This window comes from Delphinus delphis, chromosome 2 (assembly GCF_949987515.2).
Source record: "Delphinus delphis chromosome 2, mDelDel1.2, whole genome shotgun sequence".
Classification (NCBI taxonomy): domain Eukaryota; kingdom Metazoa; phylum Chordata; class Mammalia; order Artiodactyla; family Delphinidae; genus Delphinus; species Delphinus delphis.
Genome location: NC_082684.1, coordinates 149,623,419 through 149,637,267, shown reverse-complemented (window position 1 = coordinate 149,637,267; position 13,849 = coordinate 149,623,419). Strand labels below are relative to the sequence as shown.

The 13,849-nt window shown below is 39.8% G+C and overlaps 1 protein-coding gene across 1 annotated transcript in view; it reads right to left on the bottom strand.

The window, feature by feature from the left end:
* The window catches only part of MYO5A (myosin VA), a 187,369-nt gene that overhangs the window by 27,525 nt on the left and 145,995 nt on the right, over positions 1 to 13,849 (bottom strand). Inside the window, exons 29-32 of the mRNA XM_060005954.1 lie at positions 9,546 to 9,646; positions 5,767 to 5,847; positions 3,795 to 3,993; positions 642 to 716 (exon numbers count right to left, since the gene is read on the bottom strand). Of these exons, the coding sequence (XP_059861937.1) occupies positions 642 to 716; positions 3,795 to 3,993; positions 5,767 to 5,847; positions 9,546 to 9,646 (456 nt within the window). The remainder of the gene's footprint in view (positions 1 to 641; positions 717 to 3,794; positions 3,994 to 5,766; positions 5,848 to 9,545; positions 9,647 to 13,849) is intronic.

The window sequence follows — 13,849 nt, the reverse complement described above, 5'->3', positions numbered from 1 at the left end:
GATATAAGTTTGTTTATAGAGAAAAAGGGATAATTCCACATGGTTTATGCAAAAAGAGAAAACAAAAGCAGTTCGTTCAAAGGTGGGGGGTTAAAAAAACGGTGATAATTGGCTCTCTAATCAGAATTCTTTCAAATGACCGGCATAATTAAAAGTTTGATAATTAAGAAGAAAAGTGGACAACAGCAGACTAGGAGCTTGGAAGGGAAATAAATCAGTGATTTAATAAGCCTGTGGTTGTTATTCAGGTTATGGATTAGAAAAGCTTTTATAAATACAAATATTCATTCATTTTCCAGTTTAGTTTCGACAAGGCTGATTTAGATACTAGACCAATGTTTCAAAAGGAACAGTTGCTAACATTTCAAAGCGTTCAGTTGTTTCTTGGATTTTACTTTATCTTTCAAATTTTGCTTCCATCACACTGTAAGCCTAGTGTTAATAACAAACTGAAGGTGACAATGGACGGAGGACATTGATAGAGGCGACATCACTGGCTAAAAGACAGCTGTGGGGAGAAAGGTTTTGTGACAGTTTTTGAAGAGACTTCCTGGGGCGGGGCAGGCAGCGGTGTGCTCTTCAGTTACAGAGGGCTAGAATTAGCAGGGAAGACGACAGAGAAGCACTCTGAGTTTACATACAATCATCCGTTTGTAAAGTGAAATCCGATATGATTGATACTTCTTAGGATCATCTGCATATAATTCCTCAAAATACTGAAAAAACAGGCACAATGGACATTTGTTTTTCTCTGTGAGGGGAATGCTACCTCTCAGCAAAATCAATTTTAAAATATTTTAAAACACAAATAATGAAACCACGTATACTCAAAAGGCTCTGATTTGTCACCTGCCATTGCCCTCTAATTTTTCTAATACAGATGATTCTGATTATATATACACAAATATATTTTCACATGCTCAGAGGAAACAGGCTATGTTAGCAGGCAGACAGAGCTGTGGTCCATATTCCCCAGATAAGGCTGTTATTTCAATTCTCAGACCTGCTCACAAGTTGCTGCACTTTCTTTGCTGCCAGTAGCAGCGGCAAGAGTGGGGAATTCCCTTAAAACAAAAGTGAGAATAATGGCAAAGTTGGAGCTCTTGTTTGAAGTTGGAAAGACTGATGAGAAGCTGTGTGCCTTCCTTCCCTGAAAGGCAGCTTGCGGGTGGCCTGTGATGCTTGTCCACTAGAGGAGGGAGAAAAACCATTTCTGTGATTGTGTTGGGGGGGTAGGTGGGTGGGAAGGATTTGCAGGGTAGTTTCTCAGAACACTAAGCCTAGGCCCACTGCTGCTTTAATATCTGCCCAAGTGTTTCCTAAAGAAATGCACAATTAAGATTGAGACACTATAATGATTGTGAAAAAGTACATCATCCCCTATCTGTAAGTTTGAATCCACTCTCCTGAATAAGTAGTCAGCGAGGCAGAAGCAGCTGACCTACGAAGGGTTTTCCTAAAATTCAAACTCGTTAACTAGATTCTACCAGTTGAGAATTTGGGGGCTTAGTTTATGTTTGTATTAGCTATTAAAAATTGAGAAGAAAAGTAATACTGTGCATAAGGTTGAAAGGGAAATGCTTAACCAGCTTAGTGAAAAAACTCTGAGAATCTACCACCCAGAATCATCTTTATTTCATGGTTTCACCTTGTATTTTAAGATAATCATTTAAAAAGCACAGAATTTATATGCTGATCAATTATTATTATATTATTTAGTATATCAATTCTTAGGCAATAAAGCATTGTTAGTTTAATTTAAGCAACAATATACTTGTGAGTAATAAAATGACATCTCAGAAATATTCCATGATTCAGAAGACCTTCCCCCACAAATTAGTGATATTTCAGGCCCTTTGAAAAGAGTCCAAACTCTGCCCTCACCCACCTTTCCCATTCCTACAATGTAGCCTCACCAGCAAGCTGTTCTCAGAGGGAAGGACAGACTGGAAAAAGAATACCTTTGAGCTTTTTTTTTTTTTTTTTTTAGATTAATTAATTAGGCTGCAGTGGGTCTTCCTTGCTGTGCGCGGGCTTTCTCTAGTTGCAGTGAGGGGGGCTACTCTTCACTGCGGTGTGCTGGCTTCTCATTGTGGTGGCTACTCTTGTTGCGAAGCACAGGCTCTAGGTGCGTGGGCTTCAGTACCTGTGGCACGCAGGCTCAGGAGTTGTGGCTCTTGGGTTCTAGAGCACAGGCTCAGTAGTTGTGGCACACGGGCTTAGTTGCTCTGCGGCATGTGGGATTTTCCCGGACCAGGGCTTGAGCCCGTGTCCCCTGCATTGGCAGGTGGATTCTTAACCACTGCACCACCAGGGAAGTCCCATACCTTTGAGTTTTGCTTCAAATTAATATAAAAGATGGTTGAATAGATGACACCAGAAAACTATTTGTAATGTAAATGATCACTAATGAAATAATGGAGGGATAATTCAGATTGTTAAATCTTCAGAGAAAATCCAAACTATTTTAGTACAGCTCATTAAAACCCTGAATTGAAGAGACAGAAACAGCGCTTCCCTGGTGGTGAAGTGGTTGGGAATCTGCCTGCCAATGCAGGGGACACAGGTTCGAGCCCTGGTCCGGGAAGATCCCACATGCCACAAAGCAACTAAGCCCATGTGCCACAACCACTAAGCCTGTGCTCTAGAGCCCGTGAACCACAACTACTGAGCCCACATGCTACAACTACTGAAACCCTCACGCCTAGAGCCCATGCTCCATAACGGGAGAAGCTACCACCACAATGAGAAACCTGCACATCGCAACGAAGACCCAACACAGCCAAAAATAAATAAATAAATAAACAAACAAATTAATTAATTAAAAATAGCCCAAAACAGAAACAAATTACCACTAGCCCTAAACAGCTTTTCTCAAAACCAGACTGACACTACAATATAGATTTTATATAGAAGTATGGCATTGGGAGTTCCCTGGTCGGGTAACTGAGGAACTGAGATCCCACAAACCATGTGGTACAGCCAAAAATAAAATTAAAAAAAAGTGGAATTATACTTTTTCAATGACTTTTACTTTAATAAATATGTTTATCAAACTTAAGTATAAATCTGTAATAAAAGTCATTTTGTGACTGAGAAACATTTTAGAAAATATTTTCTATAAAAGAAAGAAGGACAGAAAGAAAAAAAGAGAAAAAGAACAAACTTGGACTCTGTGCCAGCACTCAGAATCTGGCAAGGGGAAAAAAATCTCCTCATTCACTGCCCAAGTTCTGCTAAAAAAGAATCACGAATGTATAAACTTGAATCCTGATGTTCCTCCTCCCTGACCTTGGAGCTCCAACCAAGGTCAACCTACAGCCCCACGTTGGTTCTGCCAACTGCCTTCCCTGACCCTAACTCTAACCCCGCTGTCTGCTAGAGACAGGGGCTGGGATGGCCACAGTGGTGCTTGGGGAGCAAAGGTTGTGACAACTATATAACCTCCTCGATGGCAGAGAAGCTGCAGCTGACGTGGAGGAAGCTGAGTTCCTGAGGATATCAAAAGCCCAGCACACAGTCAGCTGATATCTTCCAGACCCTCCAAGTGAGGGCTGAGGATGCTGAGATGCACCAGAGCCTTCTGTGAGAAACAACCCGAGTACATGCCTTTTTCACTTCTACCAACATAGTCCTATTTTCCTTACTCTGTCCCTGATAGGGAAAGAGGGTAACAAGTGTGGAGCAGTGAGTGTTTCCCAGTCAGGAAAGACGTTTTGCTCAAAAAACAAGGAAGGCCTCCCTGCAGGGCTAGGGCCTGCGTGCTGAGGAGTGTGGCCTGGCACCTCCCTTACCAGGTTCTCGTTGGTGAGCCGGGTGATCTCGTGCTGCAGGCTGGCCTCGATGCGGGCCTCTGGGGGCAGCTGCAGGTTCTGGGCCAGCAGCTGCTGCTGCCGGTTGTTCTCCTCCTTCAGGCTCTGGATCTCCCCGCGGAGGGCTTCGGCCTCATTCTCATGGCTCCTCTTCTGCGACTGCAGCTGGGATTCCAGGAGCCTGCGGAGAAGCCATACGAGTAGGAAAGGGAGATGACACCAGAGTCCCTGCTTGAAGGGTACAAGACTCCGCGCTCACTTGCAAGGGCAGAAAAGCAGGGATTCTGTAGTGACTGTGTAGCTTCTGACTTGATTAGAGTCCAGGAAGTCAACCAAGGGCCAGAAATGGAAACAAATGTGCTCACATTTGTGTCTTTCTGAACTGTGGACCCTGCTATGAAGTTCTCAAAGGCCCCTAGAAACAGGAAAATTTTAGCTCTTTTAAAAGGTTCATAGGAAATGATGATCAATCATCAATTAAAAATTGATCAATCAATTAAAAGACATAGGTTAAAGAACCTGGCTTACTACATTCACAAACTAGCATTAAAGTTGGCAAAGCTAGTACCTTCGTCGCAAAATCACCGCACTATGGAGGGCAAGATTACAAATTCCCCGTCTAATTAAATATGCCTTGAAGACTTTCAGCATTACTAATTCCAGGCAGAGGGTGTGACCAGGGTCCCATTTTTACTTTCTACTTTTATCTCTGAAGGGCAGAAAGGCTGGAGTGCTACTCTGAAATACATACAGATTTACCCAAATCCAGACAGATAGCTCTGAAATTTCATGTGTATATATATATATATATATATATATATAAAATTTGTCGTTTTCTCTTTCCCCATAAACTTCCTTATCAGTAACAGAATCCTAACAAGATATGGTTTTAGAACATCAATATTAGTGGGACCAACAAAGCAGCTACTGCTTCTCTGAGCAAACATACAAGTCAGCTGCGCCGTGAGTAGTCTAGGGCAGGAGGATACTAGAGCGAACTGGCATCCTCCCTTCACCAGGCACCCCCATTTCTACATTCACCCCCTTTTCCAAAGCCAAGACAAAGTTATGGATAGGAATTAACTAACATGAAGAAAGAAAAGATGTTCTTTTATTCGAACCCCCTTAGTTATCAAATGCTGGGAAACACTGATGCCATTGCAAGCAAACAGTTAACAGCAGACTAAAAATATTTTAATGATTATAAAATTTCAAAAGGATTTGAACCAATAACACCACAAAGTTAATGACAATGGTTTGTGATTAGAACAAAGCAGAATAAGTAGAAGCCCCTCGAACAAAGAGTTTTTAAAATATTTTAAAATTAAATATTCATATATTAATATTTAATATAAATATTAAAAATTAAATATTTTTAAAAATTCATCACTAAAATGGCATTTTTAAGAGATTTTAAGACACAAGTCTCACTAGAGGAGATGAGTGTCTGTGTCAGAAAGGTGCTGCTATTTCAATTTCATTTGCTTTCCCCTAAACATATTTAACATGTTGAGTTAGGGTGATTATTTTGAACTGTAGCAATGCAGGAAACCCTCTTTGTTTGCGGTTTCACAAATCGGAATTTCACAATAACCACACAGAATGCCAAATCGTGCACTTAACACTGCTTAACACTGCTGTTAGGCAGCATGATCATAATATATGAGAATGTAGACACATTGCCCAGGCACATATATCCTTTAAATTGATCATTATTCCAAACAAGAAACCACTAAGTAATAGGTATTAATCTCTCCTGCAGTAGTAGCTTGGGCTCCAGTTGAGAGGTTTGGAATTTCTTCCACTTTTAGTGAGATATTCACAAATTTTAGTGTCTGAAATTTACCCAGGAAGACACTGAATATAAGAAATACAGAAGTTAAAGTCCGGAGGCCACTGTTAGTAAGAAAAACAACAAATTAATAACATTCCATTTTGAGGAGACAAATATAACCTGTTGGCTTGTTTCAACCCTTCATAAACCAGCAGCAGCTCTCCATCCTCATTCAACTCATGGCCATCCATAGCAGATGATCTTCCATGCAAAAGGAACAATAATGCAAAACACAAAGCGATGGTAATGAGATGATGATGGTCAAGAGCAGCATGTGATATTTCAATATTTTGTTAAGTCAACAGGACTGTTTTTATTAATTACAGATGACTTTAAGATGTTACCACAAAAATCATTTTTGGTTAATTTTTTTAAAAAAATGGGTAACGTGTAACATCACACATAAATGTGTAGAAATTAAAACAAAATAATCAACATCTAGAGCTACTTTTCCTGTAAAATAATAAATGACTGAAGAGGTAAGAAGGAGGTTCTATTTTTAACATTTTATTCAGCTAACAGAGTGATCTTTTTTTTTTTAACATCTTTATTGGGGTATAATTGCTTTACAATAGTGTGTTATTTTCTGCTTTATAACAAAGTGAATCAACTATACATATACATATATCCCCATTATCTCCTCCCTCTTGCGGCTCCCTCCCACCCTCCCCCATCTCACCTCTCTAGGTGGTCACAAAGCACTGAGCTGATCTCCCTGTGCTATGTGGCTGCTTCCCACTTCAGCTAGCGGAGTGATCTTATATGTCACATATTATGTTAGAGACTAACCAAAATAGTCATATACATATAGAATGAAAATTTCAGCTACTGTCTTCATGTGGCAATTTTCATAATTCATTTCAAAATGAAGTTTTAAGTCTTCTGGGTAGGAATTTGTTTTAGCGTAATAAAATCTGATTTTGTATTTTTAAAATTATTTTTTAAAATTCTTATAGGAGTAACTTATAAGCCAGTATATGTCCAAAGTTCCCAGCTTTTATGACACAACTTTTAAAAGGTTTGTTGTGTCAAAAATTAATTTTAAGACCTGGGGAAACTTCTTTTTTACTAGAAGTGTGACACATTTTATTAAAAGTATGTAGAATTAACAAAACTGACAAAGTTGGTTATAGTTTTTTTTCTATTGAGGGTATAAAAATAATATTTTTGACTGTTTGTCAAGTGTCAGACACCATTCTACAACCTTCCACATGTATCATTTCATTTAGTTCTCCCAGTAACCCAATATATATCATTTGCCACACTGCAGAAGAAGACACTGAGGCTTAGATGTAAGATACCTGCAGGGGTTGCACAGTTGGCAAGTGGTGAAGGCCAGGGCTATGTGACTCCAGAGCCCAGGTTCTTACTTCTCCTACTAGACTTCTGTTTTGTTTGTTTGTTTGTTTATTTATGGCTGTGTTGGGTCTTTGTTGCTGCGCGCGGGCTTTCCCTAGTTGCGGCGAGCAGGGGCTACCCTTCGTTGCGGTGCGCGGGCTTCTCATTGTGGTGGCCTCTCCCATTTCAGAGCACGGGCTCTAGGCGCGTGGGCTTCAGCTGTTGTGGCTCACAGGCTCTAGAGCACAGGCTCCGTAGTTGTGGCACACGGGGTTAGTTGCTGCGCGGCATGTGGGGTCTTCCCAGACCAGGGCTGGAACCCATGTCCCCTCCATTGGCAGGCGGATTCTTAACCACTGTGCCACCAGGGAAGTCCCTAGACTTCTCTTGTTGATACGATGTTTACATAAAACAAATTTCAGACATTGCTCTTCTATTTTCCATCTACCATCTATCCCTAGAGAGTTGATTTATTTGCATGGTCTCAACTGTATTATTACATGCTGATGACTTCAATATTTACATCTCAGCCTACATATCTCTCCTGTTCCAGATCTATATTTTCAACTGCCTAATGAATTTCTCTCCTTGGATGTCTTCCTACCTCCTTAAATATTTGTAAATCTACTGATCATTTCCTGTACTTCCCCACATCCCAGACCCAGGATCACAAACTGGCATCACTATATCCAACCAAGTATCCATAGCAGACACTGCAAAGTTACCCTTCACGGTCCCCATCCCACACAGCCAACAAACTGCAAGGCTACACACCCCATCTTCTTATGTATCTTTCAAAGTGTCCCATTTTCTTCAATCCCAACAGTTACCAACTAAGTCAAAGTCACTATAATCAGTCATTCAATGATGGTGATAACCTCTTAACTGGTCTTTATGCTCTCAATCTTGTTCCACTACAATCTATTCTCTAACATAAAAGCCAGGGCTAGCTTTCTAAAATTCCAATCTCATCATATCATTCTCCTACTTAAAATCTTTCAGCAGCTTCCCTGGTGGTGCAGTGGTTAAGAATCCGCCTGCCAATGCAGGGGACACGGGTTCGAGCCCTGGTCCAGGAAGATCCCACATGCCACAGAGCAACTAAGCCCGCGAGCCACAACTACTGAAGCCTGCGTGCCTAGAGCCCGTGCTCCGCAACAAGAGAAGCCACCGCAATGAGAAGCTCATGCACGGCAACGAAGAGTAGCCCCTGCTCGCCATAACTAGAGAAAAGCCAGCGGGCAGCAACAAAGACCCAACGCAGACAAAAATAAAAATAAATAAATTTATTTTTTTAAAAAAATGACTTCCTTCCTGTCACTGGAGGGAAGTCCAAATTATCTTGGCTGTCTCCCCAACAGCCTACAAACTCTGTGAAAGGAAGGACTGTATTTATCTTGCTTACTGCTATATTCCCAGTGTGTGGCACAGGGCCTGGGATGAAGCAGGCATGCAATACATATCTGGTGACTGAATAGCTGAGTGGATGGATGAACAATGTAATATAGCTCTTTTTATACTAACACATCCTTAGCTATAAGATATGCTTACAACCTACATACATAAATTAAAATTTAAGTTTAACCAAATACTTTTATAAGCATTCTCCACTCTTGCCCATAAAAGAAGGTAATAAGTACCTTACATTTTGCATGGTAATATTCTTAATTTGTGAAGTATTTCTGTATACCAATCCTGACGTTACGCATCAGGAGACCTAGATGTACACTGATAAATCTCTGTTATCATCACTGGCTGTGTTCTTTTAAGCATGTAGTCTTTTAAGTTCAGAGTTCAATAGCATGAAGGCTCTTTGGGAAGCAGGAATCGTAGGAAGGCTGACGAATTCCAGAAATGAGCTGTGATACTCTAAGCTATAGGGAAAACTTTTGGGAAAGTTTGGTCATTTAGTGACTGCAAATCTATACTCTCAGCCCACCCAAGGCTCTTAAGACTGAGCTAAATGCCATCTACAACTTCACTCACGAGTAAATGAGATGAAACCAAGGTTAGAATTTTCTCAGAACACCTTAAGAAACGTGACAAAAACTTGGTCTCATATATCAGGGTCCCATCCTAGAAGTCATGGTACCCTTCTAGAATTACATGGCCAACACAGATGTGATTCCGCTACTTCATCACTTCTCTTCACACTAAATTTCAATTATTGAAAGCTGCAGCTGTCCCTACAAACTTTCACAATAACCATCCTGAATAACAAATGGAAGTGACTACCCAAGATAGTCCAAGCTGTATAGTAAGCAACTGGTTTTCTTCTCAAGGCTAAGACCCTAAATATACAGAAATATATTCCCTTAATGTAAAGAATATTTTCCTCTCCATCTCTCACCTCTTATAATAATATAAGGTAATGCTACCTTATATTATTATAAATGAGATTTTAACTGGGAATATATTGGAAACCTTGGATCCCCTTTGAAGGTCAGCTGATGTCTAACAAAACAACGCATAAATACTTGGACTTACTGTATAAGAGGCTGGCTTGAAGATTAAAGATCAATATGATTAAACCAAAATGAATAAAAGAAACATCAACTTACCTGTTTGTTTCTTTCAAACCGATATATGCTTGTGCTATTTCACCTTTATCTTTCATTTTTTGTACATCTTCTAAAAGTATTGTGGAATCTGTCATTGTATTCTGAAGGGGGAAAAGACACATTTCCACATTAAGTGTTAACTCTAAAGCTTTGGACCTCATACAACATTTTCTTTCCTCCAGAATAGGGGGTGTTCTACAACACCTCTGCCCCACCAGAGCGTCTGCCCTAGCCTCGGTACAACTACAGAGAGTGGGGCAAAGGCAGTTAAGAGGAAGAGGCACCTCCAGTCCCTCTCTTGAGAATCCCTAACACTCTACTACAAAGGTGGTGTGATTCTAGAGTAAATAAAATCACTGATGGGCCACGTGTGTTTTACACTGTGTGTGTGTGTGTGTGTGTGTGTGTGTGTGTGTATATACACACACACACACACACACACAGTATAAATATATATATATATTCAGTGCCCTTGCCTGGTTATTATTCTAATGTTGTATATATACTTTAAAAAATATACATATAGATATAAACTATATACAGCATTAAAACAATAACCAGGCAAGAACACCAAGTATTCAATGCAATGTACAAAGCTGTTCTTTCTTCTACTTCTGGACCAGTTATAACAAAACAAATACCCTAATAAACACGAAAAGTTTGACATAAAGCTCATTTTCCCATTAACAACTCAGTACCAAACAAGTGGTGTTCAGATCATGTGTTTCAGCAAAATTAAATGTTTTTTTCCTCACATCTTTAGATATATATAAATGGGAAGGATTTAGCTCCTTGGAAATATCTACCATCTGCTGTTATTCAATTCTTTTTTCCTCTGTTACAGTATAGCATGGTTCATAAGCTTTTGAAATAAACATCTGGCAGGTCAGAATTACTAACGATTTTGCGTAGAAAGGACTTTTCTGCTAACATTTTTACTTCCTTTTTTATTTTTCTTTTTTGGTGTAATCTGTCTGACAACCAATGTAATTTCAAAATCTTGCTTCTACTCAGCCACTCTCTCTCTCTCCTAAACCAGGGCAAGAATAGACAATAAGAACAACTGCTCTATAGCCTCTAAAGAATAATACTCTTTAGAACCCAAGAGCCCATTCTATTTGTCTAAATAGTATATGTCTGATGGTTTAGTCAACATTTGCTCTAAAGCCAGATCTCACAGTGAAGTAGAGATTACAGAATACACTTCAAATATCATGATCTTAGAGACCAAGATAACTTTAATGTCAACTAGAGGCCTACAAATACTCGCTTTTGAATTCCAGTGTTTATAATAAAAAAAATCCTTTTTTTAAAAAAAATCCCACTTTTATCCTAATGCTGTCCTTTTGTGAGTCTATAAATGCACACTTAGAGAAGACCAAATATAACCTGATAAGAGCTATAACAAGAGCTTACGCTTTACTGATTTTAAAAATCTTTCCCATAAGCACCACATATAGCATTTTTATAAATATTCTAGGTATGTTTTATAAATATTTTACTACATATTTCATAGAAAATTTCTTTTTCTCTTTTATTGAAAGGCAGAAAATCTTTCTACTCTATAAAGGGCCATACTCAGATTTTTAAGTTTTAGACTGTAACTCAAAGAACCAGTTTCTATGTTAAATAACGCTACATGTATTCTTTGACATCTGAGGACCTACATGATCTGGTTTTTAACTTTTAGTAAATTAGGTAAGTAGATCTAATGAACTCATCCAAAGGAAAGATAGTAGAAAGTAGCCAGTCCTTCCCTTATCTGGCCTATCATAGCTAAGAAGCAGGGGCTGGGCATGGGGTCAGACTTGGACTGCCAGCGCTAGGAAGTTCCTGACTCACTGCTCAAAGAGTCCCTGCCAAGACAGGACCAGAAGTTCTGAAAGGGTTGCGCCATGTAGGAAAATCCCACTCTTCCCAAGGGCATGCTCAGCTCCTCAGGCCCCTCCTCACCCTTGGCCAACAAACCCACAGCTGGTAGAAATGAGAGTATGGGAACGCTTGCACTTTGGAGTGTGCTCCGAGTTAAGGGCTTCCCTCCCCCGCTTGTGGATGGCCTGCCATAACTACCACTATGAGTCACAGACCTGACTGCGAATTCAAAAGTCATGGAGGCCTCTCTGCGATCCAGACTGGAGCCTATGACATCCATTATTTTCCCACTGACTTCTCAAATAGCAGGGGGTCAAATAGGAAATTAATTTGTAAATATCAAAATAGACTTGTTGGCCAGAAAATATCAACTGCAAAACTGCGGGATACTTGTAAAAATCAGGATTAAATAGAAGTGTTTACTAAAAATTTAAAAAAATATATAATTACCTTGTCATCCTGAAAATCACAAGTCAGCAAGCACAAAAAACAAATGGAGAAAACAACAAACCCTTAGTTCCATAAATAAATTCCATCTTGAGTCCTCATCAAAACAGATAAAAGCTAACTGTGAAAACAACCAAGTTTGTTTCTCCTAAAACTAACTCTGTATGTAAATTACTATCCATGGAACTGGCATGAAGTGGACATTAATATATATTTATGTAATGGCAACTCTTAATTCTCAGGAACAGACTCTTGAAATTCTTTTGAGTTGGTTTGATTTTTCTAATTATAAAGTATTTGTGAGGGTATGAGGAAAATGAACCTCCTGTTAATGTATTATGGTAAAATTCTTATCCCAGGTCTGTGAGAGTTAACAGTAACGCCTTGGTAGGAGGTCATTTGTCCAAGTGAAGCCTCCCCGAACACTTGTGGAGGTGGAGCACGTAAACTAGATGTGGCTGGCTGGGCTGGATCATCACCTGGCCCACGGGATATCACTTACCACTTGCTTGCAAAGGAGTTGTGAAATGATGTGTCCCTTGACTAGAAACGGAGTGGGATAAACAGTCCTGGGTTTGAAAGGGCTTAGTCAGTGTCCTGGGCATTTCTCCTAAGAGAAAACAAGCTGATGCTATGTGTAGGCTTGGAGCCTGGAGAGCAGGGACCTTGGTTAGACAGGGCCAGCCCATTAGGTGCTGGAGATAAGTTGTCACATGGAGTATGTGAGCTGGGTAGGTGACAGTGTGAGGTACCAGAGCTATGTGCTCTTGTGAGCTGGATTGTTTTTATACCCCTTGGTTCATTTTTCTTTTTCTTTCTATTGACTTTTACTAAAGCTTCTTGTTAGAATATTAGTTCATCACAGGGAACCAGAGAAAGGAATTCTAATTTTGGACTCTGTTCCAGCTAGCATGCAGAGGGAGGCTTGTTTCTTGAGGCCCAGTCCCAGGTGTGAGTTGTCGTTATCAAATACAAATGTTATGTGCCAGGTATGGTATCTTAACCACATGCAGAACTACCATTTCTTTTATTCTTTTCTTTTCTTTTTTTTTTAGAATTTGGAGGCTTTCAATATTCTTTTATTTTTATTTATTTATTTTTGGCTGTGTTGGGTCTTCGTTGCTGCACGCGGGCTTTCTCTAATTGCCGCGAGCAGGGGCTACTGTTCGTTGCAGTGCACGGGCTTCTCATTACAGTGGCTTCTCTTGCTGTGGAGCTCGAGCTCTAGGTACGCAGGCTCAGTAGTTGTGGCACACGGGATTAGTTGCTCTGCGGCATGAGGGGTCTTCCTGGACCAGGGCTCGAACCCATGTCCCCTGCATTGGCAGGAGGATTCTTAACCACTGCACCACCAGGGAAGCCCCAGAACTACCATTTCTAAGAGAAGTGCTCTCAGATCTTTCAGGCATTCCATTCACTATAAGTTATAGTCTTTTAAAAATTGAATTATATTGACATACAATATCAGTTTCATTTGTACAACATAGTGATTTGATATTTTTATACATTATGAAATGATCACCAGGATAAGTCTAGTTACCATCTGTCACCATACGAGTTATTACAATATCATTGACTATATTCCCTATGATGTACATTACATCCCTGCGACTTATTTATTTTATAACTGGAAGTTTGTAACTCTGAATCCCCTTTATCTATGTCACCCAACCCTCTAACCCCCTCCCTTCTGGCAAACACTAGTTTCTTCTAGCTATGAGTCTGCTTCTGTTTTGTTTTTTAGATTTCACACATACTAAGTGAAATCATATGGTATGTGTCATTCTCTTTTTTTTTTTTTTTTCATTCTCTGTCTTATAGTCATTTTTTATGTGGCAGGTCATGCAGCTGGGATACTTGATTGCCTAATTCTTGGTAACACTTTGCTTCATGAACATGGGCAGGGACAAAAACCAGGTTTTAAGATGATTATTCAGATTCCCCCCGATGTCAAATGACTAAAAGGTCCATTTCTCACCAACACA